Raw genomic sequence first — 15,553 nt, 5'->3', positions numbered from 1 at the left:
GCGGGGGCGGGGGGGGGCGTCCGGCCCCTGCCCCCACCCACCGCTCTCCCCTCCCCGGCCAGGAACCCTGCCCCCTCCGCTATCCCCTCCCAGGAACCCTGCCCCCTCCGCTATCCCCTCCTTACCTGCACCCAGGAACCCTGCCCCCTCCGCTATCCCCACCCAGGAACCCTGCCCCACTCCTCTAGTCACCTGCCCCCTCCAGCCCCAGTTTGCCACCTAGTAACACCTAACCCTAAGCAGTGGGGATGGACAGAGGGCTTAATTTTACCACACCTTAACTCCATCCCTTGCCCTTCATACCCCAAGCCCTCTCGTCTACATAACCAGCACTGATCTCTGCACTTGCTACCAATCTCCTTGCTCTGTACCAGTATTATGGGCTGGTCACGTAGTTCTGAGGGGAAAGGAAGTTACCCCCATATCTATCCTTGCCCCTTAAATTCTCCCCCTTTCCTAATCTTGTGAGCTCGACTTTCCAGAACTGAGGGGAGAGGGAAATTACCCAGCTAAACCTCCCCCTGGCCGCCCTCATGAACTCAACCTCCTTGCACAGACAGGGGAGATCCACACACTTCTGCCTCCTCCCCAGCCTTGGGAGCTGGTCAGGTTCTCTTTACTCTTCTCCTGTCTTTGAGAGGCCTCCTAACACTACTGCCTATGGGGACTGGGGAATAAAGAGGGGGCTACCCACCTCTCAGAGACCACAGGGTAGAGGGAGGTTCCCCAACCATCCCCTGCCTTATCTACCTACCACTCTGGTCAGATTCTCCGTACCAGTCCTTTGCTCCTGACAGGCAAAGCTGCTCCCCATGCAGCTGAAAGTCACCGAGCAATACTGCCATTACACTAGGGGAAGTTATTCATCTCCCTGGCAGAACTGCTCTGCCTGCTGCTCAGGGTCCTCACATCACTGACATTGCAATTAAGAGCAGGTGAGGGACAGTTTTTTTTAGTTTAACACCTCATTTCTCTTTCCCTTTTCCCTGAACAAATCCATCAGTGGAGTCTACCCAGAGATCATACTATCCCTAGGGAATAACGCACCTTTTCCCAGGAAAGTACGTCTGTCCTTGCAGGCCTCTGGACCTTTTGTGGTGTCTATTTCCTCTTGTGTGCCATATCATGTTTGCATCATGGATTTCATTGTTTCTTCATTATTCCTCAGCACCTAAGCAATGGAGACCAGTGGACTGTTTTGACAGCTCCTGCTGAGCATGATGAGAGAGACTTTAGCAGAAACTAAGTGGTGATGCGATCTCCCTGCAGATATATGACCACAAAAAGGTTTGCTTTTAAGCTTGTATCCTGCAAAGGTACCATCTCTGTTTTCCACCCACTGAGGTGAAATGAGGAAGAGACTTTGAACCCCCAATTGGGGGAGTTTCTCAGAATAGGGTGGTGACCAGCAAATTTAAAGGGGAGCCATCCTGGGAGCCACCCTTCCCCCTTGTTGAAAATGTCTACCTCTGTGCTTGAATTTTGTTGCAATTTATGCTGACTTTATGTGCTAAAGACACAAGCGAGTCTGAAATGGACATGGCTCAGGGCCTACAGCCCCTCCAGATTGAAATGTTTATTTCCGGTGAGAACAGGGTCACCTGCTTGTTCAAGCAGCAGCATCTGTGTGTTGAGGATCTTGTTTTTCTGTGGATATGCATGTTTTAAGGATCAGTGTTTATTTCTTATGTGGACAGTAAGGGCACTCTCTATTGAGATTTGGAAGACTGGCTGTAGGTACATGGACACTCTACCCCTAGAGCTGAGGATGCAGCCTGTGAACTGTTCCCCTCTACCCCAGCAGGAGAATCTTGGTGCTGCTTGGAGTGGGCTAGATGCTGAACCTCATTTAATGTCCAGACACAGAAAGTGAAGTGCTACAATGAGCCCCCTGTGAAAGGGTCCCAGGGTGTATCTCACACACTTTGGTGCAACCTACTGTATCCCAACACTGTTCTCCATGTGCATGGGTTGAGGGTAGAGGAGTCAGTTGTAAAGCACTTGGTCTTGTTGAAATGCAGCTGTCCTTAATTTTTAAGTTCCATGAATCAGTTTGGCCCAGTTTAGGGCATGACCTGTTAACTATCTGTAGCTGCATCTGGAACCAGTGGAACTGAAGTAGGACCAGCCAGGATTTGAAGGGTAACTTTTCCTCTTCACAGCTCTTTGATAGGATTGCATTCATGGAGGAAGGGTTATAATCCCATCCTGGCCAGTTAGAAGAGGGAACAAAGTGCAACCAATCACTATCCAAAGCCTGTGCTGGACTTATACAGCACACTTGGGACTTTCCCCCATACATGTATGTACACTCCTCCCTTCAACCCTTGGGCTTCAGTGGAAGTCATGGCACTAGAACCAGAACTGCTGCCACTACACCTCCCTGCTCTCAGAGCAGGGTAGATGTCCTACTCTCTAAGACACTGTTATTACAAAATGTTTACAGGCTGAGAGCGTTCCCCTTGCTGCCCATGAATGGAACTGTGTAATTGCCATTAGGCTCTTCTGTCCCTAGCACTGTGGCAGCCCCCATCTCTGTCTCAGGAAGGGCAGGTCTAAAGTGTCTATCTGTTAGAACTACAGCTGCTGGTGTAATTAGCTTGGGAAGAACAGGCAGGGGAAGATGTAGCTGCAAAGAACTAGGCTTAACTTTCCCACGAGTGCTTTATTTTTATCTGAGCCCTGAACACAATGCTTGTTAAGGGCAATTGTGTTAATTCTGGCCCGTGGCCTTCTCTTCAGTAACTTTTTATTTGTCTGGACAATCTTGGTGCTGTGAGTGACTGTGATTGTAAAACTAAGTACTGTGAACTCTTCCTCTGTGACCTGAGATATGTCAAGGGGATGCTAGCTTCCTGGCCAAAAGGAAGAATTGGCAGGTGTGCCTGCATGCACATAGGGATTCCCCCAAGAAAACAGTCAATATTAAACAGAAAACTAATATACTCAAAGAACAAACCAAGGTACCATTCAAACAGTAATGAATCAGTTCCCTAAACTAAGAGTACTCCGCTCCCTGTAGTCAAACAGCCAAGTTGTAGAGTAGACCAATTTACCAAAAAGAGATTGAAAGAAAAGCTGCCTTAGCCAGAACTAAACCTTGCTGTTCTTACTCATGCTAAACTCACATACAAAACATGAAGATTTTGGCCCCTCTGCGTCACTGGCACATATTCATACAGCTCAGACAGTAGAAGTCACAGCAGAATTGTTAGTATAACTCTGACTTTGATACTAATTCACCATAGCTATCAATTGCAATGGAGCTGCTGTTTCAACAGCAAGTGCCTTCCCCCACCTAACAGACACTGGTGTGAAAATGGCATATTGGACATTTAACTATTCAGATGGCAAGTTTTTTTAAATCTAGTATCAACATGACAAGATTTTATAAACAGTGCATTACTCTTAAGGTTACATTTGTTCTCTGATTCACAGTAGAGTTGAGCATACTGAAGAGGTCCAGAATATATATATTTTGCTATAGATTGCTCTGTAGAAGTTTTATTCTCTTTAGTATATGGAGTTGTTCCTAGTATCTGCCATTGTGTCCTGACCTCCTCCTCCCGCCAACCTAATTAGCAGCAGTTTGGCTAACATGCAGCTTTGTTAGTATCTGACTTGACGGAAACACCTTGAAGGCAAAATTGGCAGCTGTATTACCACTTACGAAACAAATACCTAAATGTTAAAGCTCTTACATTTCTTTTCTGTTTATAAGCCTGCCATAGTTTTCTGCAACTCCCCTCTCTTTAACCCCCCCCCCACCTTGTTCTGCTGAATGAGTATATTCACTTTGAAAATTATGCCCCCACCCCACCTTCCATGCAGGCCCTTTTCTCCACCCACATCTGCCCACCCTACTCTAATTATTGGCTTAAGTGAGTAATTTTGCTAAACCACGATCTGCCATATGAAGATAAAGGCCTCTAAGCATCCACTCTGACATACGCTAGTGTGCAAATTATCCCTGCACCAGAATTCAACTGGTTAGGGGAGTTGTTCTGTCCAGGGACCGCACTTAAGAGGCTAGCAAACAGTAAGAGGTGATCACCCAAGGGAGGGGAAAATGAAGTTAGAGAAAAGATACAGCCTGTGGCACAAGGAGGCTTGGCATCCCCACTAGCATCAATCTGAGTTTGTATTTTTTAATAAATGAGATTGTTCTTAAAATAAAATTAGACATTTGTGACCAAGTGTGTGTCTTTCCCTTTGAGTTTATCATCAGTGTGTTGATTTGGGTATTGCAGGGCACGTTCACAAACTAAATGCTAATAGTTTACATTAAAATGTTCACTAAAAACTATTTGCCCTCCCCGTTTGATTACTTAAAAGCGACAATGGATTTTCTTCAACATTCACTTCCTCACTCAGAAACAATGAGAAATTTCAACCTAAAAGGACAACTACCTGAGAAGGATATAAGCAAGTCAAGAACACAGTTCAGGCAGCACTTCTCCTCTGAGCTCAGCACAGTTTAAGATATTACTTGAAAGGGACTTACCAAAAACAAACACAAACCGTACAGGTAATTGTGAAGTCTTCATGGCTTACAACAAAGCAACAGCATTAAAAAAAGGCACTTCTGGCACCTTACTTTCCCCATCTCTAACAGCAGTAACATTTATTTCCCCCTCAGTGGTCATAGGGATAAATGATCGTAGAGCATGTTGAGCTCAGTGCTATTTATTTGTTTAGTCCCAACGCACGTTTGGCCCTATACAAAACATAAAATGAAGATAGCTCCTGGTCCTGAGCATTGTTATTTGCAGGAGCTTTTCTGTTTGCTGCTGTGTGGCTGTACAGGCAGATGGACAGTTCTGGTTGCTGATGGTCCTACATTCAGCTAACCAAATTCCACAGACAAATATTTTTGTGAGGAAGGCAACTTTCAATGAGGGGTTTCCCTCCCTCCCCTTGTCCCAGGTGGCACCCTTGTTCCTCAACATTTTGGCATTTCATGACTGGCTCAATTTCATACTTCAGTGCTTTGTTTTGAGTTCTAGGAGGAAGTGTCCTGCATAGGTGAAGATCAAATGAAGGAGGACATTCTAGATCCTTTAATCATTTCAGTGTGAGCATCTTCTGAAAGTATATTATTCCTTTAATTAAAAAAGAAAATTAGGAAAAAACTAGATACAATCAGTTATAAAAATATATCATTGTATTGGTTGCATAGGCAAAAGTGGCAATGTGGAGTAATAGCTTCTCAAAACTTTCATTTGAAAAGCCAATGTATAAATTATATAAAAACAAAATACTAGAAGTTGTTCAGATGTAATCAGCATAGGCTGAAGAAAATCAGCCATCTCAGGAATGGACAAATGCTTCATGTAAATACAAGACATAAGATTACATCTTGTCCGATATGTGCAATTAGCAAGGTGGAAAGGCAGCAGTCTTGTATGATCCTAACATGGGAGAGGAAAAAAGGCACTTTGGGTTGGGGGCTTACACTCCTCAAAGCCATTCCCTGGTTGGCTGAGTTGAACAAGCTGCCGCAGTGCATGGGGTAATCTCCAGCTTTAAATAAGTTTACTTTTCTATCTAGCCCATCCCACAAGGGACAGTGCTGGATTGTTCACTACAGAGTGTTCTCCTAGTTTGTTAAAACCAGTTTTGAAATCTCTCAACTGATGAAGTTTCCAGCACTACTTGTGGGAGACGACTCCGCAGTCTCCACTACTAGGAATTTTTTTTCAATGTTTAGCCTGAACTTCCTTTGTTCAAATTTACGTTAATACTAGTTACATCTCCAGGGATCATCTTATATTGGTTTCACTCCAGCATCCCCCACTTGTTGGTTATATTCCCCACCCTTAGGCAACATATGTTCAAGCTATGCTTAGTACTAAGGCTGTCAAGTGATTAAAAAAATTAACTGCAGTTTAAATCACACTATTAAACAATATTAGAATACCATTTATATAAATATTTTTTGGGGTTTTCTATATTTTCAAATATAGGATCAGGGCTGGGGGCTCTGGGTTTCTGTCCCGCTCGGTGCTTCAGCCTCCCTTGCATGGGCAGCATGTGAACTGCCGGTTGGGGGAGGCTAGTCCTCAATCCCTTCTGCCTGAGGCCCCCCCTCCTGCCCCACTGGAGCTGAGCCCCTCCCACCGTGGCCACTATCCCAGTCCTGCCCCAGGATAGTCCCCCTCCGCCCCAGTCCCAAAGGAGCATCAGCAAAGCGGGTGGCCCCGGAGTGCTGGGAAGGCGGGTAGTGTGCAGCCCCCGACCCCACCAATCCTGGAGCGCAGGCGGCCGCAGCACCCCCCACCCCAGAGCGCGGGAAGGCAGGCGGCCCCAGCCAGAGCACTGGGGGCTGGAGGACTGAAGCAGCACGTGGGGAGCGGTGGTAAGCAGGGGGTGGGGCCACGCCTGGCTGTTTGAGGAGGCAGAGCCTCCCCCAGCCCATGCAACCTGCTGCCCATGCCCCCTCAGGGCACAGGGCTCCAGCCCTCCTGCTACCTGGGAAGCTGTGGGCTGGGCCTTTTTCAACCCCTCCCCCAATGCCTGGGGAGCTGCACTCTGGGGTTCCTTTAATCCTTCCCCTGCTGCCCATGGAGCTGCAGGCTGAGGCTTTTTCAGCTCCCCTGCTACAGGCTTAAAATGTTCATTTTGTTTTCAGTTAATCACAGCCATTAAATGTGATTGACAGCCCTGTTTACTACTAATTTTTCCTTCCAGTCTTTCAGACCCTTATTTGTGTTTACTGCTTTTCTCACCATATTTCCAATTTGAAGTCTTCCTGATATTGAGATGCCCAGAAAAGAATACAATATCATGGTTAGAACTATCAGTGCAACAGAAAAAACACATTTCCTCCCTGATCTATTATGTGAAGACCATATGCAGCCCCAAAGCACATTCTTTTTTCTGCTGTAATTACACTGCAAGCTCCTATCCCATTTTCTGACGACCAAGCTTACATCTTCGGTATTGCTGCTTTTCAAGTGTCTTCCACTCATCATGGGTTGAGGGGAAAGTACCAAGGAGACAAAACTACCCACTTAAAAATGTTCATCCCAATTATTGCTCAGCATCCTGCTCTGCTGCTTAATGGCCAGGCAAGTATGCCAATGCCAACATGTGTAATGCATTAGAAAATCCCAGCACCCAGGTACTATCACAAGTGGGTCTACTGGGATCTGTCATCACTAGGGCCTATCAATTTAATGGCTATGAAAAACACGACATGGACTGTGAAATAAGCCCTTCCCCGTGAAATCTGATGTCCCCTTGTTCCTAGGAGCGCGCCAGCAAAAGGGGCTCCTAGCTCTGAGTGGGCAGGGGAGGGACAGTCCAGCTCTGAAGGCAGCACAGAAGTGAGGGTGACAATCCCAAGACCTCCCCTACAACAGGTTTGCGACACCCCTCCCCCACAACGCACACAAATCGCTTGGAGTCGGGACCCCCACGGTTACAACACTGTGAAATTTCAGATTTAAACATCTGAAAATGTGTAATTTACCAATCTTCAAATCCTGTGGCCATGAAATTGACCATAATGGACAGTGAATTTGGTAGGGCCGTAGTCATCACTGGTTGTGATCTGAGGTATGAATTACTTACTACTGCATTTACAATAAAGCTTAGCTAATAAACTCTGATATCAGAATCAGTCTTTACCCTCTCCTCCAGAACCGTGACTTTAGTCCTCTACAGTAACCTGGAATGATAGTGTGACAGGCATCCTGAGAGATGCAGCCTGATGGACCACAATAATTTGCCTGTAATTAGTTCACAGAGGATTCTACACACAGATTTAGTACCAATTCCTCCACAGCACATGCAGGGGACTAACACTGCTGTCATCTTCCTCCACTCAGAGATAGATTGGGAGGTAACAGTTGTGCTCTAAGAGGTATAGGTAGGTGGACCATACTGTATTCACTTGGCAAGTCTGCCTCTGGGTGATATGCATCAGTTAGAGATTTCCTACCGATTAGAACATAGGACCCTTGTTTTACAAGGATGAGGTGACTGCTTGAAGAAGAGTGCTGAAATTATACACACTACCATCCTCGAGCCCTATTTTTCAAATGGGATGGTCCTGGACAGAGAGTCTAAGAGTCTGCTGCACAATGACCTGTGTCCATCATCCCACCCATGTGCTCCCAGACAGATTTCTGCTGAATTTCCTGGAAAAGCAGCTTCTGTTGGAGGCTCTTTAGACTGTCCAAGACCTCTGGAGGGAGATACTGAGAAGGCATCTTGTTTTCCTGTTCTTGGTCCTCCTCTTCCTCCACCAGATCATCAGGAGGCAAAGGGGAACATCTGGAGATGTAGCCCTGGTCTGATTGCACTGACTGTCTCTGATCTTTGCAAGGGTTATTGAAAACCACCTGCTGCTGCTGCTCTTCAGCATCTTCTTGATGGAGAGATGACGCAGAAGGAATGACACTTTGCTGGTAAAGAGAGTACATTAACCCCTCCAGCTCCTGCCTCATTTCATTTGGGAGGTGATCTGCAAATCTCTGGTTGTCTGATGATGGGACATCAAAATCATCATGAGGGATGATGCTGTTCCTCATTGGGACACTAGTCTCCAGCAGAGGGATTCCTTCCATCCAGTCTGTGTTGGTCATCACCTGATGACTAGCTGCATTTTTACCTTCTGTAATAGAAATTGGCTCCACCATCTGAACTGGAGGTGCCTCATCCACGGGAATCATCAGTGTCTGGAAAGTTGGATTCCACTGTGGATTAAGCTGAAGCTGCAGTTTAAAATTTCCACCCTCATCTTCATTCACATGGAGGCTAATTGCACAACAACCATTGGGATCAGGCTCTTGAAAATGCAGCTGCTGTTTTTTAATTACCTCTTCATTACCCGGCATGAATTCTTCTGGTATTTCCTTGTCCAGAGACTCCTCATCTTCTGAGCACATGTTCTCTCTCTCAAACCAATCAGGGTGCTTTGCCTGCCATTCCTGGAATGTCTGTACTGCCTCCTTCAACTTCCAGCCATTGGAGTTTTCAGCGTAGTTTTCAGCGGTGATCTCCTGGATTTGATGGATCCGCCCTGGTTCAAACTTCTCCATATCCTGGATCAGAAAGTAAATGTCCTCAAACCTGTCCATCAGCTGGTACTTGGATGTGACATTGAATGGGTCAGGAATATCCTTATCCTCACTTATGCCCTCAAAATAGCAGACTATATACATGCCAAAACAAGCTGGCTTCTTGAAGTCTGGCAGGATCAAATTCAAGGCCGGAGTGAACATGTCTCCAGTAGGCTGCCACTGATCTTGCTTGAGAGAGACAGCTGTTCCCTCCTTCCCAAGCATAGCCTGCCATTTGGCCCGGGTGCCCCGAGAACACAAAATGATTATCTTTGAAGATAGCTCCTCCATTTCCTTTTTCTGTCGAGTAAGCCAGGGTAAGGCCCCGATCTCTGAAATCTGACGCTTTTCCAGCAGATCCAGGACTACCTCAGTACCACAGACTGTGATCAAGAACTGGGCAAACTTTAGCACCACATCCACATAGAGTGGGTGGTCAGCAGAGTACACAATCCAAACCTTCCGGGGCCTCAGGGATGGTGGAGTCAGCTGTGGAGGTAACAGCTCTGAAAAAAGGTAAAAAGAAGTACAATTGTTCATTCCAATAACATTTGCTGAAGCAGTCTCTGGGTAATCCAGAAGCAATTAATTGACCAAGGACACACCGCACGGATAAATACAACATAGCAAGATCCAACCTTCACAAAGCCAGAGACATGGCCCTTTGACATGGCCCCTCCTCCCTCTCCTGATGTTCTACCACAAGCAAAAAAAAGAAAGAGCGCTTTCTCAGCCACCATTTTATTCTAGTGAAAAAGCCAAGCAACTCTAAAAGCCCTCCTCAAGCCTGCAAGCGAAAGCTGAGCTCCCTGTCCTGACAGGTCCCCAAGCAATCAAGCTTAGCTCTAGGACACACAGATGGACAAATGTAGTCACAGTCCATTCTCATCTCATGTGCAGATCCATAGTTTCCAAAGGATTTCATTAGATAAAGCAGCAGCCCCTTGGGGGAAGGCAAAAGCTTCACACCTGGGTTGTTCTCTATCCAAGGCTGCTAGTGTCCCATAAGTCCCTTTTGGTTAAAGAAAACAGCTTTAAAGTTGCAGAGCAATATTTTGGTATCAAGAAACATCAATAGCAAATTAATCCTAGTATGGACTCCAAAGGGCAGTTAAGGTAGGTTCCTAGAATGTGCAGCATGAAGGGACTCTCCTACAGCATAGAAAGTATCTCTTACCATGGCTGCTATATTTCCTGTGCTGGCGGCCTGAAAGAGAAAAAAATACATGGTCAAATCTAAATTATGTTTTTAGATTGTGCCCTTCAAAGACCAGAAAGCAAACACCTTAGAGTGGGCTGAAAGAAAAATTTGTACTGGCAGTTCCCTGATGGCAGAGCATCCCACAAGGATTCAGGGAAGTAAATGAAGAGAAATGAGGGAGCGGCACAAACATGCCTCTGAGTCTCACTCCCCAGCTGACATCGTCCTTACCTACTTGTCTTCGGGTCATGTAAATAGCACCAGCTATGACCGATCCCACCAGTAAAATACAGATGCCAGTGATACACCAGTATAGCCACATAATCGGATCATCTATGGCACAAGAAGAGCAGAATAAGACACAACTTTAATGGCTAAGGAGTCTCATCCAGCAACAAAATGCTGTACTGAACACCAGAAGCCAGGTGAACAGCAGCACCCTGTCCTCAAAAATACTGGGAAGTAGCAGGAAGAAGGAAACCCACTAATTCCTCCTTATAGAACCAAAGTAGCAACACAGCAGTTATGGCTGAGAACGCTTAAACTCCTATTTTCAGATGCTTAACTCTCTCTCTCTTTTTTTTTTTTTTTTTTTTTTTAAACTCCTTTGGGATGAATGTCTCATATTTGTTCAGCCCAGAGGCAAATTCTTTTGGAAATTTGGGAAAGATTCCATTTAGCTGCTTGAGCTATCACAGCCTGATAAGAGGGTTTTAAACAGTAGAAAAAACAACCCAAACTGTATACACATATATATATAAAATATGTGACAAGCTGTGACAGAATGTACCTGTGTCCACACCCTACACATGACTGTAATAATTTTTGTACAAGGCATGTTTAGTAAGGTATCATTTGAAAATTCGTTTGCTGATCAATATTGTCCTGATAAAATGTGTGTGGCAACAGTCTATGTGATTTTATAAGATTCCACTGTGTGGTGTTAACACCACATGCTCCAAGCAGAAGTTGGGAAATATTCCTTTGTTTAAGACAGGCCTGGTTGCTTTGCTTAATATGCATTTAAGCAGCAAACAGACATCAAGCAGGAAGAGAAACAAAAGAATCTCCAACAGGTGAGGAAAAAGCAGCAGGGAACATCCTTCCCCATACATGACATGGCCCTTTTGTCTCCTGGTATCTAGCTGGAAATGTTTTTCAAGTGGGGGACTGAAACTATAAAAAGGAAGTACAAACATGTCCCTACCCATTCCCAGCACCTGAAGCAACAAAGGAAGCATTTACTAGATTCTGGAAGAAGAGGTCGTGACCCAAGAAGTTTGGTCAGCAGTAAGACTGCTGAAGGCATGTGGTGAAAAAACTTTGCTTTGAATCTAACATAGTTTGTTAAGTTAGGCATCAGTTGCATTTTGTCTTTATTTTTCTTGTAACCATTTTGACTTTTATGCCTAATTACTTATGTTCACTTAAAATCTCTGTAGTTAATAAACTTGTTTTATTGTTTTCTAATGCAGTGTTTTAATTGAATTGTCTGGGAAACTCCATTTGGGGTGGCAAGTTGTGTGTATATTATTCCTTTTAAAGAGATAAGGGACTTTAAATATAACTTATACTGTCCAGGAGAGGGCTGGGCTGTACAGGACATACATTTCTGGGGGCGGAATTTAAGACTGGCATGAGTGTTGGGGTCACTATGCAGAATAACCAAGGCTAGTGAGAGGCAGAGTGTAACCCAAGTGTGGCTGGTAGGCTGCCGTTACACACAGACACTCAGTGTGGCTTATGTGATGGAAGACTGTGACCTACTTCATCAAGGCATTGTAAGGCACCCAATGTTGCTGGTCAGGGATGACATAGCTGCTAATTAGTCTGTATTGTACCCTTGTATGTCACATGGACCTTTTAACTGTGTAAATTCAAACTGCTGAGCAAAACAGAAAGTAAGTCATGCTCCCTCCGATCACACATTGGTTTTCTTTTAAGAGACATACTTCTAAACAAATAGTTCCTTTAAGAAAAGATGCACATTGTATATATTGTATACAAGCTCTCTCTTTTAATACAAAATAAGGCAGCTCTGTTAGATTTCTGCATTCTGGAGTGAACACACCTAAAGCCTGCGTATAGCAGGGTGACTCCTTAGAATAATCCCACACCTTGCATGTATTGTCTCACATGCAAGCAAAGTTAGTTTATTATCTATACTACATATAGAGGAAAATAACCACAAAGAAAATTTTAATAGGAATAGGAATGAGTTATTGTCTTACCTGCAGGTTGTGTAGCTGCAAAGGAATCAAACACAGAACAGAAAGTTAGATCAAGGCTCAGCTATCACCTGTAAAATAATGCAAATCAAATATAGAGGAAAGGAGTCCTCACTTGGAGCAACGGAGGGACATGGGATGACAGCAGAATGTCTCAGACAGTCGGTGCCACAAATGGTAAAGAATGGTTGAATCTGGAGTTGAAACAAATCAGGAAATAAGAAAACAGTACTGGAAGTAACTAACTTGCTTTTTTACCCTGTCTCCCATTGCAAATTTTGAGACAAAGATTATAATCCCACTTACTCTCCAAGGTGTTAAAGGATTACAGATTCTGGGACTACTCCATATACACAGACAAGAACTGGCCATTGGGGTGCCTAACAGCTATGTCAGTCCCAGTCTCTCTCAGGAGTGATTAGTGTGGGGAAAATGTGTAAGGATGAACCACTGTCTAGAGAGAATTCATCTATGTGTATGATGTTCTTTCAGAAGTGTACCTAATTTTTCCTGGGCAACTGGGGATTAATCATGGACAGAGCTCTGTGTTGTACAAACAACCTAATAGTCAGAGACTGTTCACCACTCCCCCTCTCCTCCCTTGAAAAGAATTTAGATCCTACCTGTACTTTGTATCTGCAACAGGCTTTTAAGTTTTTCTCGATTTTGACAGTGACATTCACACGGTGCTGCTGTCCGCTCTGCAGAGGCTAACAGACAAAAGGATTACAAGGGAAGGCAGAAGAAAATGGCATAAAGATCTGAAGAAGGGAGGGAAAATGAGGATGAGAGCAGTGGGAGTATGTGGGTCACAAAATGTTACAGTGCTAGGCACAGGGAGAGTTTATAATAGACTTTAATAGGAGCTGAGAGCAGCCCTACAGAAGAATAATATAGTGAGGGTCCCATAGCAACAAGCAGTGGGACATGCATATTATAATTAAGGCTCCGATTTAGTCACGGAGGTCACAGAATCTGTGAATTCAGCCCTGTCAGCTAGGAGTTGCAGAGTCCCGCAGTGGCAGAGAGCTGTGAGGTACCCCTGCCACCTGAGGAAGCGGTGTCCCCAAGCTCCCAGCTGCTGTGGGCAGGGGGGGACCCCTGCAGCTCCCCGGCTGGCGTGGGAGTGGAAGTGGGGGAACCCTGCAGCTCTCCGGCCGCAGTTGGGGGCGGCCCTGGAACTCTCACCCACCCGGCATCTGCCCAGCCCCTTCCCATTTTGTCATGGATATTTTTTAGCAAAAGTCAGGAACAGGTCACGGGCTTCCATGAATTTTTCTTTATTGCCCATAACCTGTCCCTGATTTTTACTAAAAATATCTGAGACAAAATCTTAGCCTTAGTTATAATACTCCCTTAATTGAATACATGTATTAAGTAGAGATGGGCAAACAGACTTTTTGGTTCGCTGGCAATTCTGAAAAAAAATAAAAATGAAAAAATGGTTTCAAGTCAAACAAAACATTTTATTTTGATTTGAGGATTTTTAATCTTTATTCTAAAATAAAATTAAAGGACATTTCAAAAACTCATTTTGAACAAAAAACTCAAAGCATTTTGTTTAGAAAGTGTCAAAACAAAATATTTTGATTTTTTTGGACTTCTGTTTTTTTTTTAAATCTGAAACAATTCAAAATTGACAAATTTTCAAAATGTTTTGGTGTCTCCAAGTTTTCATTTTTTGTCAAAAAGTTTTGCCCAGCTCTGGTATTAAGTTTGTGTGGTTAAGCACCTAAGTCAGAGACTCCCAAAGTTAAGGTGGTACTAAACAACCTTAATGTTTTTACTAAGGTTCTTTAATAAGCAAGGATTAAAATGTTTAATGTGCAAACTTTTGTTTAGCTTCAAACTAAATACAGCAGTCTTTGCACTGCTACTTGGGTGATTAAAACTGGCAAGTGATTGACATCTAGGGACTATGGAATACAACTGATATCCTCGGGGATAATACTCCTTGTGACTAAGGCTAAGATTCAATCATAAGTATTTTTAGTAAAAGTCATGGACAGGTCATGGTGCCATGATTTTTTGTTTTTCGCCCGTGACCTGTCCATGACTTTTACTAAAAATACTCATGATTGAATCTTGGAGCGGGGGGCACTGTGGGGGAAAGCTGGTGGCATGCCATGGTTCAGGCCCTCGCCAAGGGGTACAGAGCCCCAGGGGGCCCACTGCTGCTCTGGCCACTGCCGGGGGGAGGGAGCCCCGGGGCCGCCAGAGTAGCGGCTGGTGCCGCTGGCTGTGAGACCGCCCAAGCATCTGGCTGCACAGCCATTCTAGCAGCGGCCAGTGTGGCTGTCCCCAGGGCTGCCTGAGCAGCTGGCTCTGGGGCCAGCTGGCTGGGCGGCCCTAGGTCAGCTACACCGGCTGCTGCAGAAGTCATGGAGGTCACAGGACATCACGGAATCCGTGACCTCTGTGACAGACACAGAGCTCTACTTATGACAACTGGCAGGGCCTGTTTTTAAGTTGGGCCTTATACCTCTGCCCGATATCTTTAGCTGTACATGCCACATTAGTGATCCTAATATGCATCAATACAGAGAGAGTAAATGGGATGCTGGAAATGGAAGGAATGGGACAGACTACACCTACAACCTTGCCATAGGCATGGGAAATAGCATCAGTTTTCAGGAATTTTTTCCCCACAAGTTCCCCAGAATGGGCAGACCCCAACACTGGTATTTGGGATTCTTCTTTTGAGAGTCAAACTTCATAGATAAGGCCAGAAGGGACTACTGATCATTTAGTCTGCCCTTCTGTGTAACACAGGCAACAGAACTTCTCTGAATTAATTCCGATTTGAACTAAAGCATATCTGCTAGAAAAACATACAACTTTGATTTAAATAAGTGCCAGTGATGGAAAATCCACCACAAGCCTTGGTAAATTGTTCCAGTGGTTAATTACCCTCATTGTTAAAAGTGTGCAACCTCTTTCTAGTTTGCATTTGTTTAGCCTCAACTTCCAACCGTTGGATCTTTGTCTGCTAGACTGAAGAGCCCTGTTAATTTTTTTTCCCCCCATGTAGGTATTTCTAGACTGATCAAATTACC

The 15,553-nt window shown here is 44.7% G+C and overlaps 1 protein-coding gene across 1 annotated transcript in view; it reads right to left on the bottom strand.

The window, feature by feature from the left end:
* Positions 1-4,201: 4,201 nt before the first annotated feature.
* Positions 4,202-15,553, bottom strand: part of IL17RA (interleukin 17 receptor A) — a 43,385-nt gene continuing 32,033 nt past the window's right edge. The window contains exons 8-13 of the mRNA XM_044991500.1: positions 13,121-13,207; positions 12,613-12,691; positions 12,501-12,515; positions 10,501-10,602; positions 10,246-10,275; positions 4,202-9,574 (exon numbers count right to left, since the gene is read on the bottom strand). Coding sequence (XP_044847435.1) covers positions 8,070-9,574; positions 10,246-10,275; positions 10,501-10,602; positions 12,501-12,515; positions 12,613-12,691; positions 13,121-13,207 — 1,818 coding nt within the window. The 3' untranslated portion in view covers positions 4,202-8,069. The remainder of the gene's footprint in view (positions 9,575-10,245; positions 10,276-10,500; positions 10,603-12,500; positions 12,516-12,612; positions 12,692-13,120; positions 13,208-15,553) is intronic.

The sequence above is a fragment of the Mauremys mutica genome, chromosome 1 (assembly GCF_020497125.1).
Source record: "Mauremys mutica isolate MM-2020 ecotype Southern chromosome 1, ASM2049712v1, whole genome shotgun sequence".
In the NCBI taxonomy this organism is placed as follows: domain Eukaryota; kingdom Metazoa; phylum Chordata; order Testudines; family Geoemydidae; genus Mauremys; species Mauremys mutica.
Note: the sequence above shows the minus strand (reverse complement) of the source record. Positions and strands in the feature narration are given on the sequence as shown.